The sequence below is a fragment of the Brachypodium distachyon genome, chromosome 1 (genome assembly GCF_000005505.3).
Source record: "Brachypodium distachyon strain Bd21 chromosome 1, Brachypodium_distachyon_v3.0, whole genome shotgun sequence".
Taxonomy (NCBI): domain Eukaryota; kingdom Viridiplantae; phylum Streptophyta; class Magnoliopsida; order Poales; family Poaceae; genus Brachypodium; species Brachypodium distachyon.
Window position 1 is genome coordinate 63,783,205 of NC_016131.3, and position 17,688 is coordinate 63,800,892.

Below are 17,688 nucleotides of genomic sequence, written 5' to 3' on the forward strand. Positions count from 1 at the left end.
GCGATTGATCCTCCCGATGACGGCCATGCCATGCCACTCACTGGCGTCTACTCCTACTCCATAGCTACTACAGCAGCTTTGTTCATCGGGCCCACCTAAGAGAGCTGCATGGCTCACACTCACGAACACTCGCACTCTTCCCAGCCTCCCAGGGTTGCCATGAAAGTGAAGACCCCACGTGATCAGACTAGTCTAACAAAATTGTTTAGTCTGTCTAACCAAGCGGTAGACCTGTTTCCCGGCAAACCACCAGATTTGGAACAATTCTATCTTTGGCCGACTCAATCACGCGATCGCTTTCCAACCCAGCGATTTGAATATTAGACTGCAGCTGTTGATCAGAAAAGTACATTTGATCATGTTCACGCAAACAAATCTGAATAGTCTGGGGCTATCCCGGCAGCTGGCAGAGTCACAAGATTGGATATGCTTTCCGACCCATCTTTTTTCAGAGAGGTAAACAGGTGTCCCACGAATTTTCCGGTTACTCCATTTCTTTTTTCTTTGCGTTTGTTATTCGGCACTCGATGTCTTTTTGAAACACGGTGCCGGATATTTCAAAAAAACACGGAGAAAAAGAAAATCTTGTAGAAATTAAGGGTTAGAGCCGGATGTAGTTAAGGTGAGAGCGGGAGTGTCCAAGGGTTAAACGGGAAGCTCGTTCGAGCCAGAAGCGGTGGCGTTCGGGGGACACGGAGTGGTGATACCAAATTTGAATAGGCTGTGGCTGGCTTACAATAGCAAAAGAGAACGAGAATCTCGATTCAGCGACGCACAAAAAAATGATAGCCACCAGCAATTCAAAGAAAATGCTATTACGAATTTTAAAAATTACAGTAGCCAACTAGTAGTTCAAAGCTGATCACCTAAATCCTTGAAATTGGCACCTAACCTTATTAATCCTGGTTGAATCTAACATTTGACATGTTTTGGAAGGTCGTAAAAGAGCGAGCATGACCGGTATCACTAACACCTCTTATTACATCCACTGACATCATTGTCCCACATGTCATTTTCAGCTTCTTCCTCGATCTCATCTCATGTCCTCTCTGGTTTCTGACCACATCCTTCCGACCGGATCTTACAGGAGGGGAAAGGAGGGCAGAAAAGTTGGAGCTCACGGGGAGTCCAAACGTGGGCGCGACCGGGGTGGACAAGCTCGAAGGAGTGATGACGGCGATGACTCGCAATGGCAGACAACAAAGACAAATCGAGGCAATGGAAGCTCTACAAAGTTAAGGCTTAAAATGTTGTTGATTACCACGGTAGTGTGTACTTCCTCTATTTGGATTTATAAGACACCTATGGAAAAATGGTACTACAACTAAATCATAGTGTTTGGCAGTGAGATGGTAAACGTTGAATTAATGTTTTAAAACACTTACAAAGATAAAACGTTGATACCAAGACAAACATCAAGACATAACTCGATTAATGTTGGGGACCAAGAGAATCAATGCATGCGGTTGAGAGAACAGTCGTGTGATTTAGATTTCCTAAAATTTGAAGAATGGTCTTGCAAACCCAGATGGGGAGGGTACGATAAAATCCGGTCTAGAATTTTAAAAAACAAGTCCCCCTTGTAAATTGGCATGAATTGTAGTTTTATGTAAAATAAAATAAAGTTATATATGCCTGCAAAGGCTGACTATTAGTTTGTTCTTATTTGAAAACTGCAGATGTGGAGGAGAGAGAGAGAAACTCACTCCTCGTTAGGAGTCCGATTATTACCCAAGACAGCCTCGATATCATTATACACCATCAAATTTAATACCAACAAATCATATAGAGTCGGCTTAAAAAATAATCCATTATTATGTTACTTTACCATGTACTCTACGTGACGTGAATAATCAATATTGGCTATACTATTATGAATGTTTAAAATTTCTGCAATACGTTTTTAAAAGAGAGGGAGTGCTTTTTTAAGTGGTTTGCTTTCACTTCTCGCTCTTTCTACCATAAGTATTTGCTTACTTTTCTAAAAAATAAGTATGGAATATTTGCTTACATGGTCTATTATAACAACGGTTTAACCACCACTTCCGGCGGTCAAATGTCAAACCGTAGTCATAATAGGTGAATTTACCAAAATATGTATAGCACAAACCGGGCATGTGATCCATTTTTTGAAATCTTATGATTGCACTTAAAAAATTAGAGGCATTTCAGTGTATTTAAAGACAAGTGACTAAACTGAACAAGGCTTTCAAGATCGGTCAGCTGGAAATGGATTTTTATTCGAGAAAATTACTCAAAACCACCACATTTGGGGCAACATTATAGGAAAACCACATTTTTTTTTCCAAATCACCACCGCTTTTGTGGACCGTTGTACTCCCGCACACTAATTTGCGACTTGAGCGCGTTTTGATTGAAAACCTGACAAGGGGCCCCACGTGTCGGTGCTACCGTGGCGACACGCTGGACAAGTGGTGACACCGTGTCCGAACCGAGTAAATTGCGCAACCATCACATTGAAGACACTTGTTGCGAAACCACCATTTTTGCTAATTTTCGCAGAACCACCGTGTTTTAGGCAAGTTTTTGCACATATCACTGATTCTGTCGTTTGAGGCGTATAAGCTCATTTCTGACACCTCGGTCCCATATGTCGAGTTGACAAACTCAACCTAGCGTTAGCTCCGTCCGTTAAGCGAGGGCCTGGCCCCTTCGTCCTCGTCTTCTACCTCGTCCGTGACACAACACACGCAGGTAGACATCAATGGAAGGCGCCACCTCGTCCCTTAGGTGCTCCCTGTCCCTCGCGCCGGCATGTACCGACGCCAAAATCATCGGCCAACCATATGGTCGAACACCTTGTGCATGTCTTTTGTAGGAGTTTGAAGTGATGGGATGCTCCAGATATTCTATGTTGTGTTGTTATTGGTTGGGGAAGCAAGTAGCAGCACGTCGACTGTGTAGCTTGAGCAATTCGTCGAACAGGTGAAGGGGGCGGAGGGCGCGGCCCGAGATCTCAGAAATGAGCTTATACGCTCCAAACGACATAATCAATGCTATGTGCAGAAACTTGCCTGGAACGTGATGGTTCTGCGCGAAAATTAGCAAAACGGTGGTTTTCGCAACAAAGTGTCTTCATTGTGGTGGTTCTGCACAATTTACTCGGTTCGGCCACAGTGGCACCACTTGTCCAGCATGACGCCACGGTGGCACCGACAGGTGGGCTGCATGTCAGGTTTTCAATCAAATCGCGCGTCTCAAATTAGTGCGCAGAGTACAACCCACGAAAGTGGTGGTGATTTGAAATTTTTTAAAAAAAATGGTTTTCTTGAAATGTTGCCGGTGGTTTTGTGTAATTTTATTTTATTCGGAAGAAAACTGTGCAGATGGGTCAAACGGCCAGATCTCGCGAAATCCCCTAATCATCCTTTCATCTTTCTGCCGTTCTTCCGCGGCCGCGCGGCAAAGGCACCTCTGCGGGGGGCACCCCCGTCAATTCAGACGTTCACGGGCGACGCAAAATTCCACGGTCCCAACTAAGCCGGTCAGCCGGTGAGAAGGAACGCCTTCACCTCCACGCCGCCGCCGCCGCCGCCGCGTGGGCTAGCCAGACAGAACAGATCAGCCTCGAGGTTCTCGCCGTCCTGATCACACAGAGGTAGGCGCCCGCCTCTACCTCGCCGACTCAATCCGCGCGTTCCTCCCCCGCGGCCCGCCCATCATGAGCCTACTACCGTTCTTCGTGGCCGCGACCGCCCTCGTCACCTTCGCAGCCGCGCACGAGCACCACGGCGAGGCTCCTACCTGCGCCGGCGGCGGTGGGCGCGTGCTAGCTGAGTTCCGCCCCGGGGAGGTGACCCTGGACGGGCACCCCGCCGACTGGGATGCGGTGGAGGCATCGGAGTTCGCGTTGCTGCCGGCGCTCGACCCCGACGATGACAAGGCCTACCCAGGCGGCAAGGTCGCCGTCAAGGTTCGCTCCCCTGTCACGCCCTCTGAACTCTATACCTCGCTCCCCGTATGGGAAATCGGGGATCTCGGGAAACAAAGTGGATCCTAGAATATAAAGCTGCGTAAGTCGTTGCAGTAGAGTGACCAGTGAATACATGAACTTCGATGCTATACAGTTGGGTTTGGCGCGTTTGGTGTCCCAATAAGATGTGTAGTGTCATTTATAGGTACTCACTCCGATCCACAATAAGTGTCTCATATTTAGTAGTACAATTTTGTACTAAGTTAGTACAAAATCTGAGACACTTATTATGGATCGGAGAGAGTAGCTTTCTGAATTGTGCTTTATAGGCACCTATCTGAATATGATGTGTGGTGGGTTTGCAAACGAAGAAGCATTTCGTCTTGAAAGTGGTGGTTTTGGTTAACTTTTGGAATGGACTGTATCTGCAGGCTGTGCATGATGGCGTCAACGTTTTCTTCATGCTGAAAATTGATGGGGGTTATGCTTACTCTAAAGGGTACTTTTCACTTTTTCTGTTGTACAAATTTACTCTACTCTGCATATATATGCTATTGTTCTGCATGATACAGTTAGTGGAAGTTGTAGACTTGTAGTGCTCTACTGCTCTTTATGGTTACTTTTTTTAGTTCTGAGCTTTTAGATTTTATTGGAGACATTGGACAATGCCGTTTTTGCTGCACGAACTCACCATCAAACTGCCAAAGCTTATATTATCACATTCGTTTTTAAGTTGGTCTACTACTTCAATTGTAGCCATGTAAGTTATGGAGGTTGAAAGATTTGCATGAACCTCAGTTAGTTGTCCTGGCTACCGCATGACATTTTCTCTTCTTCTTTTTTTTGGGAGGAAGGACAATTTTCTCTTATCACCTTTGTCTTCTTCAAGGCCTGTTATGGTCATGGGCCTGGGCCGTGTGCCCGGCTGGCATGTCCAAGGAATAACCGTGCTTGTCCATTAAGGAAGGCATAAGGTAGAGCTCATTTAGTTTCCTAACTATTTGGATACAGGTAGTATCCCTGATGGATACAACTAGTAATAGTTGCAGCAGGATGTGCATGTACGTACATGGACAAGAAACCTGGCAGAGTGGTAGATTAGGAAATGTCTTAGATCTTAATTATCAATTCAAACTTGATCCACAAGTCGTATCTCATTCGAACTCAAGACATACCAAATAATTTAAACTTAATCCACAAGTCGGATCTCATTCAAACTCAAACATACCAAAGATAACTAAGACCTAAGAGATTTCCTAATCTACCATGTACATCACACACACATCCTGCTGCAACTACAAGCGGTATCCTTATGAAACTAACCCATCCCATCTCTATCCTATGCCTTCCTTAATGGACACACGTGTTGCTTCCTCGGACATGCTGGTTGGCCACATGGCCTAGGCCCATGATCATAATAGGCCTGATGGTAGTTTGATTTAATTGAAAGTGCCGTGTGATCTCATGTCTGGAGCAAATAATTCCAGTCTCAGTGTAATGGATGCTAGCCTTCTTCCATTACTTTTCAGCTATATTCTGTAGCAAGTAACTTATGCTTTGATTGGCCTGTCACGCATTGCAGCGAAAATAAAAAGTGCCCTTCTGTTGCTCTGATGTTCCAAGTCGGAGAAAAAGCCACATATTATAATGTAAGTTTTATTTCTGCCTGATTATTCTCAGCTCTCAAGTCACGGTGCTATAAGCTATTTATCACATTTGTAAATTTAGTACTGCTGTGTCAGCAGGTAGTTAACTTTATTACTTCTTTTACTGTGTACTGAGCGCCTGTTGAGTATATATGGATAATAATATCACTGTTTCTGATCTATTGTTACACCATGTATCTCAAACTTGGATCTGTTCTGCCTTTTGTAGATGGGAGGGTGCAAAGATTTGCCTGGTTCTTGCACGAGGAAAAGTTGCAGAGGTTATGAGGTCGACATTATGCACTTTTCAGTAGGCAATGCTATTCCTGGACGTCTTTATGGTGGCAATCACATGGATAATGCAGTTGGAACTGGAGCTGATAGGTAAGCCTGCCATGTCTTTCTCTCATGTTTGTTGTATAGTTATTCTTATGCATAATAGCACGTGAAAAGTTGATGTTGAAATACTTCATTTGTGTAGATTTGGTCATCTTGTTGATGTCTATGCATGGAATCCCCATTGCCGCTACCTTGATGGTATAGGTCCTAAAGGTACTTATGCTTTTTAAAATTGAGAAACCATCAGCTTAATTTGACAGTTCCATTTTTTATTAGATTTTTTTTTTGCATCAACCTTCTGTGACAACTGTGTGTAACAATTTGCATTTCAGAAAACAATTCAAATGCTCAAAATGATTGGCATGGGGCTTGGTGGCACAGTTCCCTGACCTTCCATTCAGGTAAGCCATTGAACATCATCGATAGATTCACATTTTGTCCATGATCTCATGATACCCAATCCTGCATTTATGCCTCATGGTGTTCGGAGAAGCTGCCAAATACATATATCTCTGTAAAAGCAAATAAGTGAATAACATATGATGGACGTATTCTCATCTTCTTAATGCCCATAGTTCTCTCCATGCTAATTTGCATGCTACTTAATGAGTTTCCACTGCCAGCATATGAAACGTTATCTCTGGGAACATTTGCCCAGTCATCAAAATCAATTTATGGGTCCTTACAGAGTGTTAAACTTGATTAAAAGGAAAATTCAACCAAGTAGAACTTCATCATCTGACCATCATTGAACTCTTCTTCAGGTTTTGTGGATGATGACAGTCCTTATGGAAAACAAGATGACAAGGGCACATATTACTTCGAGTTCTCGAGGCCCCTAAGAACAATGGACCAGTTTCAGCAGGTGCTTATCTACTATTTTGTTCCATTATTTTCCGCAGTACTATATGAACATCAGCGTACCCAGGGAAATGTGCAGAAATGAAGTTACATGGTCAACAAACATGGACAAAATGTCAACTAAATCTGAAATTTGCCAGTCATGCAAGGAAGACTTTGTGTAAGCAACATTGCATATAGTTTGGTGGTTATCTTAGTTGTCTGGTTTGTTTTATATAATACGTGCACCTTATGACACAGTTAGTGCCATGGTGCTCTTAAGAGTTAAGACACACAGCCCATTAAAGCAGGTTTGCTATGCCAATTTTCCGGAAAATACTATAGGTTCTTGGACAATGTCACACCGTCACTGCACAGAGATGTCAGCAATACAAGTTCAAGCACATCTGTTGAACCTGCAAGCTGACATACACAAGAATTGATGCGTCTCAATTGAATGCTTCAAGATCATCAAGTTCCAAGTCATCAACACATTTTTGTTACTAAATCTGTGGCACTGAAATGTTTCTTGGGCTATGCAGGATGCACAGTTCACAATAGGGGAGCCCAGTAATATGGCAGTAGCTTTCTGGTACCCAACCGGAGGCAAACCATGGAGCAACTCCGAGCATTATTCAGCAAGCTGCAACTGGTTGTCTCTGGATATACAACCTTCGGTTGACGCTGTTCAATACCGCCCATCTCCTAATCGTTCTTGGGATGCTGCAACTGCCTTTGCCTTGCTCCTTTCAGTAGTAGCCGTTTGTGTGTCTATATTTGTGGGCTATTCAGCTTCTAAGAACAAGAGCAGCATCCAGTTTACGCCACTTGAGGACATCAGTTGAGGACATCTAGTTTTCTGAGGAGAAGAATTTGGTTGCACTTGAGTGTTGTAATTCGCAAGGCAACGGGATACTGGTTCATCTGTATGCAATAGTGACGGCTTGTAAGGACCCTTATACACTTTGAGGAAGAGGGATTCCCGAGTTGCTATTGGGATTATTAGTGTAGGACACAGAAAATCCATACTACACACAACCGATTTTGATTGTAACTTGCAAGGTAACTTTTTGTAGATGTTGTATGCAGTTCATATTGTTACTACTGACATCGCTACATGTATATCTAATCCCAATACACTTGTTGCACCATTGGGGGTGTCGTAAATTCGAATATGGCTAGATTTGGTGCAATTGTGATGCTGGGTTTAGGCCCTTTTCAGAACAAAGGGAAAACTAGGAAGTTTGGACTTAGGGATATTCTCTACTTCTGAAAAAAAAAGCAATTTGTATAAGGATTTGGATGATCTTTTGTGAAATGTGGCACCCCGTTAGAAATTCTTCATGTCTAAAATTCCAGCATTTTTTTTCTGTGTGATATCAAACGACATTTTTGAAGCTTAATATGCTATACTCCGTACACATATTTTTGTTTCTCGCGGGAATCGAGAGGCACAAACCAGCCTGGAATCGAGAGACACAAATAGAACTGCAAACATGGATCTCTCATCTCTCGTTTCAGTATATCTGTTTCCAATATTTGAAGTAGAGCCCAAAAGAAAGAGAAGGAATCCTAACCGCCTGGCCCGTGAGAACCCTGGAAGCCACGGTTCACATGTCTCGTCACCGGCCCGTGGCCATCTACCGCTAGGGTTTTAGGTTTAGCAGCAGCGCTCCAAGGTTTTTGCGCAACCTGCACCGCTCACCAATGACTTAGCACCCGTAGTACCCACTCGTGTTCCCTCTTCTTCTCCATGGCCAACCCAGCGGACGCCGCCAGCGCAGCGGCGAACGACGACGACGTAGATGATCTCTATGCCGACCTCGATGACCAGGTAGCCGCCGCACTCGCCGCCGCGGGAGAGAGCGGCGGCTCCAACGCCAAGGACTCCGACCCGGCTACCGACGCCGAGGCCGATGCGAACGAGGCGGTTGATTTGGGCGACGAGCTCGCCTGCTATAGTAGCAGCGACGAGGACAGCGAGGATGATCTCCACATTGTGCTCAACGAGGACGGCTGCGCGCCGCCGCCTCCTTCGACTGGCCGATGCGAGGGTTGGGCGGACGAGAGTGAGGAGGGGGAGGTTCGTGGCAGCCTCGAGAAAGGTCTCTCTATTAACGACGGCGGCCCTCGCAAGGTATGCTTTGAGAAGTTGTGAGAAATTGCCATTTGCTAGTGGAGTATCAAATTTGTTGAAACATTAGCTACATAAAGTTTGTGACCCTCAGGGTACCCATTGACCCTACTTAGTTCAACCAAATGAACTAAAGTTTTAAAATGACACAACTTTTTGAAAAACTAGTTCATTTGTTTCAACTAAGGAGGGTCAAAAGGTACCCTGAGGGTCACCATGTTGCACCTCTAGCTACATTTTTACTTTTCTAGTTATACTCTTACTGGCGTTGTAGTGGGTTGGGAACTTAAGCAATTGAGACGTGCTTGAAGTTGAAGTTCCAGATTTTTCAATACTGGTTCAAATCCATGATGCATAGATTATGCAGGTTCCCAGAATTCTTATCCAAGCCTTTCTTGAGAAAGCCCAGATGATTGCGACGCTCTGTATCACAATTTCTGTGATACATCAGCGTTTAGCTTGGGATTGCTAGTTTGTGGATTTACTGATTCTAATTTGGATGAATGACATGATACAAGGGGTTGTCTAGTCCATTCTGCAAGATGCAACTCTGTCGACTTGTACTATGTTTCATCTCCTTTATTTCACTGTGTTGTTCCAGCTTGGTGGGTTCCACCCCCAGGGACTTCTCGACAAAACAACAGTGCCAATCACAGGACAAGGTGATCTAGGTTACCAGCATGCATTTCAGAAGGATTATTATTTTTTCTTGCCAAGAAACAGGTATATTTCATTCTTTCATCCAAGCAGAAAAATAAATGTCTGATAGTTGTGTATGGAACCCTGCTGTTCATGCTCTTTTTGCTATATGAGTACTTATGTTCTTATTTGGTGATTAGAAATCATAATTTGTATGGACGTTCCTTATTAGTTATTACCAACTACCAACGGCGAATCAGCATGTCTATCTATATTCTTCCTTTCATAATTAGGATATGTAGTTACACTTGATTGCTAACTCGATTATTTTGGTATATTATTTCAGGACAGTTTTTGACATAAACATCGAAGCATTTCAGCAGAAGCCTTGGAGACAACATGGTGTGGATCTTACTGACTACTTCAATTTTGATCTGGATGAAGAAGGCTGGAGAAAATATTGTTTTGGCATGGTAGGGTTTGCGCCCTGTTTTTGTTAATGTCTATGTTGGGTTGTTGTAAGTTGAGTAATGATAATAGAACAACTTTACTATTTTTCTTCTTCTGTAGAAACAATTCGCAGATGGAGCCAGATCACCTGCAGAAAAATTGCCAGGAATGGATCAGGTGAGGCGCTGCCTTGAAGGTTTACCATTGTACTTGTTAAGAATTCTTTTACATATCTCTGCATACAGGAATCATACCACAATCTCGAATCTATTAAGTTAATGCCAAAGTCAGCAACTTACTGTGGATTTGAAGGAAGTAATGACCTTTCCAAGGTAATATGAAGTTACTTTTGGTGTTGTGGATCAATGCCTGTTTTATGTCCAGTCTGTGGAGCTAACTTAATACTGTACATCTAGCCAAAGGGTAGAGCAATCCATGTTGAAGGTGGTGTGTTTGAACGTCTTCCATCGGCAGATCTTTGGCGTCCAAGACAAAGGGATTCTGATGTCGTGATACAAGTATGTTCATCAAGGTCTCTAATATGCTGCAGCTATATCATCTGGCTTATGCCTTCTAACAAGTTAATCTGACCGTGCAGGTTAACATGATGCTTTCACCCTCAAATCACTCCACTTCAGATGACAATTCAACAGTAAATGACAAGTGCATGACTACTAAAAGGTATGCAGAGTAGAAACTACATGTCGCTGCTGTTTTGCGGAATGTCATTCCTGTATTCTGCAAAATGATTATTGAGCTGACTGTGTTATCAATCACAATGAATGCAGAATAGTGGATCCCGGCGTCAAATGTTTGAAAGACACCAGCCTTGTTGTGGACAGGGTGGTTGATAAGGAAGTGCTTAATGGAGGTTCGTCAGAGTGTACTAGGAACAAATTGGATGTAAGAGATTCAGATTGTACAAGGGACCATTCTTCTAGTTCTGACATGCTGTCTGAAGAATCAACAGAAGATTGCTATTTTAAGAGAGCCGGTAGACATTCAAATTCCAAAGCTCTTTGTTCCGGTACCAAGCTTAAGGATGTGCATGCCAAATCTGATTTTTGCCGCCATTCACGTAAATCAGACCTAGAAAGTAGCACGGATGACAGTCATAGCTATACCCCTTCTCCTGCTGATGATAGATATCACAAGACAATTAAAGTTGCAAGGACAGATGAAGCTGATTTCAGGTCCAGTGGAGTATTCATGAACTGTCAAAATGACAGCCGTCTCCTTGAATCTGGGCATAAAGGAAAAGAACAGAAGAGGAAAGATTCAGCTCGTGTAAGGGATGATGTGTTTGAGAAGGAAGAAAAAATAGTGGATAGCTACCCTACCAGGTATGCTAGAAGCTATGAGAAAAGATCTAGGTCCACTTTCCTCAGTAATGATCGTCACAATGCTGTTCACGATCAGGTGTATGAAAAGTGTGATTATTCACCTATCGAAAGATCAGCTTTCAGAAATGACATGCAACATCTTAGCAATATCTCTAGCCATCGGCGCCGTTCTTCTTGGCATGAATTCAGTGACGATGAAGATGTTGTGCCGAGCTTCTCTTCAGTCAAGGGGTGGCACCAACGCCATGATAATCGATATAGGTACAAGTCAATGCGAAAAGCTGAGATTTCTGATGACATTGATGGGCGGATGTATAGACAAAGTTATTACCATGAAACAAGAAGAGTCCGAAATGACCATAGTGAGGATAATGATTTTTTCCACAATGACTACAGATTTGATGAGTTGCGGGGTCCTGCGGTTAGAGGAAAATACCGAAACAGAAGATCTGCAGAAAGGAATGATGAGCATTTGAGACACCCTTATCACCTTGGTTTGTCTCCTCAGGCAAATGACTACCCCAAGAACTTTGAGAGGGACTGGACTACTCCTGGTTTAACTTCCTTGAGATCAAGAAACAGATGCATTGACAACAATAGAATTCAGAGCACTAAAATGATGCAATATCATCATGATGGATATTATCAAAATAACGAGCACCGCAATTCTTCATTTCACGTTGACGGCATTCAACAACCTGCTTTATATACTGCTGCCTCTGCTGATACTGGTTATTGTGTTCTGCCAGTCAAGAGGAAGCTCCATGCTGATCTTGGTCCCATGAACCGTAAAGATCTTGTCGGTTTAGCATTTCCAAAAGGAAGAAGATTCACGCATGACCAATCCGTGATCTGTGATAGGAAGCTTTATGCTATGGAAGTGCACAGTTCTACAAAGGAAATTGGTAGAGCAGACATTTATAGTTTCAGTGATATGAGAAATAGTAATACCATTTCAAACATTCATGATGAGAGAAGTCATGAGCTAGTGGTTTTTCAGCCAAAGGACGCAGATAGCATCCACTTGAATGATAGGAAAAGAAAGGTAAACTTTGAGGAGGCAAAATCAGCAATGTTGTACACATATATAATTTTCTATATATACTTTCCTTTGCATCTTAAGTTGGCAAGATGGTGAGTTGGACCAGCACACACACAAAGGGATTGGGGCTTTATGCTCTGCTCAATATTGAATTGCACATAGCTCAGTACGGTAGTTTATCCTTGCAAGTCCTCAGTTTTCTTTGAAATTTATGTTTTGTCTTTTTGGGAGGGCATTAAGCAGTTCACAAGAAATACATGTGATCCTTGTCTAAGTTGTTTTAGATTGTCTGGTGAGATCCTACAAGAAATTTGGTGTCATATTAAATCAAACATGCATGTCAGTCAGATGTAGTTACTCCATGTCAAACAAGGCCTAAATTAACTCCGCAACAGGATTCTGGATTTTCGGTGTAGTCCATGTTATCCACATTTTGAGCTTTCCATTGTTTTGGTATTTCTGGTATGAACTAGGGATAACTCCAGCAGTCCGGGATAACTCCTGTTGGAGGATACCCATGTGCACATACATAGCAATTTCTGATGATATTCTGCTTGTTTTATAATCTTCTCCTACTTTCGTTCACTCTTACAGTCTAGTGTCAGTGTCTTTTCCACTGCTGAGATTATGCTCCCTGTTCTGGGTTTGCATACTTATGTTCATGCAGTGAATTATTTGATTCACATACTTATACGTGGTCAGTTGAATGCCGATTTCTCTTCTACCATAGTGTCTTGAACACGTATGAAGACAGAAATCCCCTGCCCTCTTGATAGTTAATTTAGATACATAAACACTTGCATCTTGACAGTAGCCAGACATTGTATGCACATGGAGACACAGAATGTCCTGAAGTGCCAACGTGGTGACAATGAAATAGATGACACTGAAGTTGTGCCCATTCTTGTAGATTGTGCTCTTGTATGAATTACATGCTAGGATCTAAACCAATTTGTACAAATTTAGTTTTTTAATACAACTATATTGAGGTCCATGTTGCTGGGCACTTGTGTTCTTTTTGTGTGCGTGTGTGTGCGTTCTGTATTGACTGGTAGGTTTATTTTGAAATAACAGTTATCTAGCATGCGCTGCAAGTTATGCAAAAAGGCATCGATGCTTGTTGAAGTGTTTGGTGGCCAACATGTGACGAGGACCGCTTGGTTAACTGTTAGCATATCAGTACTTTGAACTGTTTGACTGGCCTGTTCATGTTAAGTTCTTTCTTCACTGTGTAGATTTTTACTGCTCCTTGATAAATGGTAAAAACTGAATTGATCCAATCTCATGAAGTGACACTGTTTACCTCCGGACCTCCCTGTCTTCTTATTTTCATCCTGACAATAATATGTCAAGTACAGTTTTACTCATTTTTATCCACCTGTAACTAATGTGCTCATACAAGTTTCCTCAGTAGTATCTTTGCTTAATGCATGGTTTTATCTAATCATTAGTTACACTTGCACTTAACTGTACCTTCACTTTTACACATAAAATCTACTGTAACTTATAAGGTTTGAATTAACATACATTCTACATTGGTATAGTGCTGATTGGTTTGATTTCTTAAGCATATTGATATACCTGAGAATAAATTTAGGCTCTGCTATTGGATTCTCAATTCAGAACTTAACAAGATTCCATGACAGATTCTGATGCACGCTATTTACTGACTGGAGATTCGTGTATCATGCTTTGATATTTTTATTTGACCATATTGCAGTAGAACTAATCGATTTGTTAATTGGGAAACAAACTCCACTGAAGTCTTCAAAGTACACGATGATGTGTGTGAAAGCTTGGTTTTAGGGTGTGTTTGGATGGTGACCAAAACCAACCATGCCAATTTTTTTGTTATGACAGAAAATTTGGCTCTTGGATATTTTGGCAAGACCATGCTCCCTAGGCAATGCTAGTTCATTTTCTTGCCAACATTGGCCAAACATGGGCAACAAAAACCTTAAGCCAAATTTTGACGGGGTTGGTTTGGGCTCAAAGCCTCAAACCAAATACACTCTAAGTTTTGACATTTGGCATGCTGAGAGAGAAGGGGGGTTTCGTGACAATGTTGTGTTACTGAAGTTCCTTTTGGCGTTCCTTCTAAAATGATATAGGTCATAATCAAAGACTAGTTGGGATGGCTAATTAGTCAGAAATAACCTACGTGTTGCTGCACGTTTAATTCCATGACCAGGTTTAGCTCAAATCCAGGCTGCGTTTTTCTTACATCATATGTACTCTTAAGAAATATTTCATCGGAACAATTGCCTTTTCTTACATGATTTACCCTTAATTATACTAAACTTTTGCAAATATTTCCCATTATGTGCTTTTGGTGCGTCATACCTTCTGAATCCCTAGTAGAAAAGCCATAGATTAATTAGCATAAATGGGAGATAATCACATTAACACATTCGGCTCAATTATTTTTGTGATGATAGTATTTCCCATTATGTGCTTTTGGTGCGTCATACCTTCTGAATCCCTAGTAGAAAAGCCGTAGATTAATTAGCATAAATGGGAGATAATCACATTAACACATTCGGCTCAATTATTTTTGTGATGATAGTGAAAAGACAGACGGATGGTTTCTTCAACTAAGGAAAAGAAAGCAACATGATATGTTTAAGTTGTTATCTATTCCTATCTATGATTTATCTTATCAATTAAATAGGCACAGTTTACTCTTGTAGCAATTTACATTTATGTTCAGGCTTACATTATGATCATGTCAAAGATAAATGACATACCTGGTTATATATAGCTGGGACTTAAACAGAGAATATTAATCCGTACCGTGCCTGTATGTTAACTCTTAGAGGAAGCTTTTGGTGAAGATATTTCTTAAAAATATATTTCTGCATTACCAAATATTCATCTTTCAGATTTTTTTTGTTTTTCTTTGAGCTAATATCCTCTAAGTAAACTTTCACATACCCTCCTGTGATCTTATCTCATCAGATGTTGGGTGGGCCGGATAACTACCAGTAAGTTGACAATTGTTGTTTAAGAAAAAAGTCCATTCTAAACCTGAAGTTTGCTTTCAGTTTAAAATGAACCGGACTTCAAATCCACAAACTTCGAACCCTGAACCTGGCCAACCTAGCCCTTCCTGTTTGGCTGTTAACAAGCGGGAGATACCGAAAGCGGGATGGAGTCGGTATGTAGAGTCCAGCTGTAATGACGGTGCACGGCGGCGGAACAGCGCTAGGTAGCGCTAACGAGCACAATCAGCGGAGGTGGCGTCAGTTTCACATGGAGGTGGTACCACAGGTGCAGAATCATGTGATTGATTGGGAAAGACGTTGAGCGAGAGGAGGTAGTGTAGCCACGAGCAAATGTCCAGTGACTCGACAGCAAGGGCAGTGGATGTCAGTCTAATACAGAGAAGATAAAATCGACTCCAACGTTGGGGCGTGCGGGGGTCTCGCTCGATGGCATCCCTGCCTTCTGTAGGTCGACGAGGACTCCTTTGATTGTGGAGGCCAGGGACACGTCAGTGGCACAGATGCCCACATGTTGGCACACATGAGCAGGTGGCAGGGTGGTGCTAGGGTTAAGGGAGGGGTGGGAGGCTCATAAGAGGAAAGGAGGGAGGTAGTGATGCCACTTTATAGAGGAGGTGGCATGAGGAAAAAGGTGGACACACCAGTGAGCGATGGATACTACCGAAAAGGAGGTAGGAGGAAGAAGCTGATGTTTGGGGCCCACAGTTGAATAAGAAGAGGGCATGGTTAACCTCGCCTTTTTCGCTGTGTGTCAAACGAGCATATTATGTAGGTTGCTGGGATTTGGAAGTTCAGGGTCCCGAAATCAGGGAATGGAAGTACGGGGTTACGACTTGCAGCACAAAACAAACTTCAGTGTTCATAATCGATTTGTTTCTTTCCTGATCTTTGTATGCCCATATCTGGTGATTATCAACCTGACCAGCATTGTAAAATAAGAACTCCTGACACTAAATTACTGATCGAGGTATATTGTACAATTTTCTTTTGTTGCAGCCTTTGTTTCTACTAAACCTTTGTGTACTGATGACAATGACAAGGAATAACTTTAAAAGCTTTAAGTGTAGTTGTTTACTCAACCATGGAGCACAGATGTCTTAATTTCTCGCACTATTTGTTTGTTTTAGCCATTTCTGTACAAGATAGTGTGTACCTTTTACCATATTTGCTTGTGTGCTCTCACCATCTGCTGGACTTTTGTTCCTCAATGCTATATTATCATCTTATTGCAGTTTAAGCGACACGGCAATGAGGTAAGGCGTGAAGTTGGACGTGCGAATGAAGAATGTCTTCCTGCAGAAAAGGATTTGCACAGTTCCAAACATAAGGATGTACATGTGAAAATGCAGAAACTGAATGGAAGCTATCATGACTCGGTCTATCAGGATTTGGAGAAGACAAGATACCAGAAAAGCCAAAATGGCAATGAAGAAGATGAGATTGAGGAGGGGGAACTGATTGAAGAGGACCATCAGGATAGTTTTCCAAAAAGCAAGCTTAATCATCCAAGAAAAGCGACATTGAAATCAGTGATTGAAGCAAGTTCGGCAGGTCAGTTAGAAATGATTAATGCAATGTCAAAAGATGTTTGCGACAAGGAAGTTTCATGGGAATGTGACAATAAACACATACTTGAGGTAATGGAAAAGATGCAAAAGAGAAGGGAGAGGTTCAAAGAACCTGTTGTTACCCAAAATGACGAAGATGGGAAGAACGAACTGTTAGCTGTTGCATGTAGTGCAAATGATATCAAGAATCTGCGACCTGCAAGGAAACGTCGTTGGGGTGGTAGTGGTTAGATGCTTGAACTAACCTTAAGTCATGCATATTTTATCTCATTGTCATCTTCCAGTACTTGGCAGGAATCGAAATGTCAGGAAAACATTGAGAAGATGACTGTCTCCATGGGATCCAAGTTCAGATACTGTAGATTTGATTTCTTTTGATGATTGGAATAGGATAAAAATGTACAAACATTCACATTTTATCTTTCTAATTCACCTACAGCTCATTTTTGTCAGAGAATAATGGCTCCAGAGTGAACATCTGCACGTACTTGTAATGGGCTACTCTTTGTTCGGGAGAGAATGTTTTTTTTATGCTTGGGTCTTCTATCGTTACGTTTCTCTGCAATATGCACATATCGTTGTGTTGGCTGCACTGTTGTGCAGTGTGCAGTGCAGCTATACGCCTGCCTTTATCTGTCGAGTGTATTTTCTGCTTTGGAGCTTTTGATAACAGCCAACTTGTTTTGCAAGAATTTATTGGCTCCTAAGCAAGTTATTTTACAAGTCTAAAAGACACTGAAAATATCCC

General features: G+C 42.2%; 2 protein-coding genes across 2 annotated transcripts; both read left to right on the plus strand.

The window, feature by feature from the left end:
- Nucleotides 1-3,518: 3,518 nt before the first annotated feature.
- LOC100823950 (uncharacterized) lies at nucleotides 3,519-7,930 on the plus strand. The gene is made up of 8 exons (NM_001360198.1): nucleotides 3,519-3,934; nucleotides 4,366-4,433; nucleotides 5,517-5,583; nucleotides 5,810-5,964; nucleotides 6,062-6,132; nucleotides 6,252-6,320; nucleotides 6,684-6,784; nucleotides 7,302-7,930. The coding sequence occupies exons 1-8, from the start codon at nucleotides 3,683-3,685 to the stop codon at nucleotides 7,602-7,604; spliced, it is 1,086 nt and encodes a 361-aa protein (NP_001347127.1). The 5' UTR covers nucleotides 3,519-3,682; the 3' UTR covers nucleotides 7,605-7,930.
- A 535-nt stretch (nucleotides 7,931-8,465) lies between these two features.
- LOC111828500 (uncharacterized) lies at nucleotides 8,466-17,471 on the plus strand. The gene is made up of 9 exons (NM_001360199.1): nucleotides 8,466-8,896; nucleotides 9,495-9,616; nucleotides 9,879-10,005; nucleotides 10,103-10,159; nucleotides 10,228-10,314; nucleotides 10,399-10,500; nucleotides 10,581-10,663; nucleotides 10,771-12,370; nucleotides 16,605-17,471. The coding sequence occupies exons 1-9, from the start codon at nucleotides 8,513-8,515 to the stop codon at nucleotides 17,169-17,171; spliced, it is 3,129 nt and encodes a 1,042-aa protein (NP_001347128.1). The 5' UTR covers nucleotides 8,466-8,512; the 3' UTR covers nucleotides 17,172-17,471.
- Nucleotides 17,472-17,688: the final 217 nt, after the last annotated feature.

Bases quoted from the DNA above. Each gene is read 5' to 3' on its own strand.
- LOC100823950 (NM_001360198.1), top strand. From the start codon at position 3,683: ATGAGCCTACTACCGTTCTTCGTGGCCGCGACCGCCCTCGTCACCTTC. The intron at 5,584-5,809 runs GTAAGTTTTATT...TGCCTTTTGTAG, and splicing joins AAAAAGCCACATATTATAAT to ATGGGAGGGTGCAAAGATTT. The intron at 5,965-6,061 runs GTAAGCCTGCCA...TCATTTGTGTAG, and splicing joins GTTGGAACTGGAGCTGATAG to ATTTGGTCATCTTGTTGATG.
- LOC111828500 (NM_001360199.1), top strand. From the start codon at position 8,513: ATGGCCAACCCAGCGGACGCCGCCAGCGCAGCGGCGAACGACGACGAC. The intron at 10,501-10,580 runs GTATGTTCATCA...CTGACCGTGCAG, and splicing joins ATTCTGATGTCGTGATACAA to GTTAACATGATGCTTTCACC. The intron at 12,371-16,604 runs GTAAACTTTGAG...ATCTTATTGCAG, and splicing joins TGAATGATAGGAAAAGAAAG to TTTAAGCGACACGGCAATGA.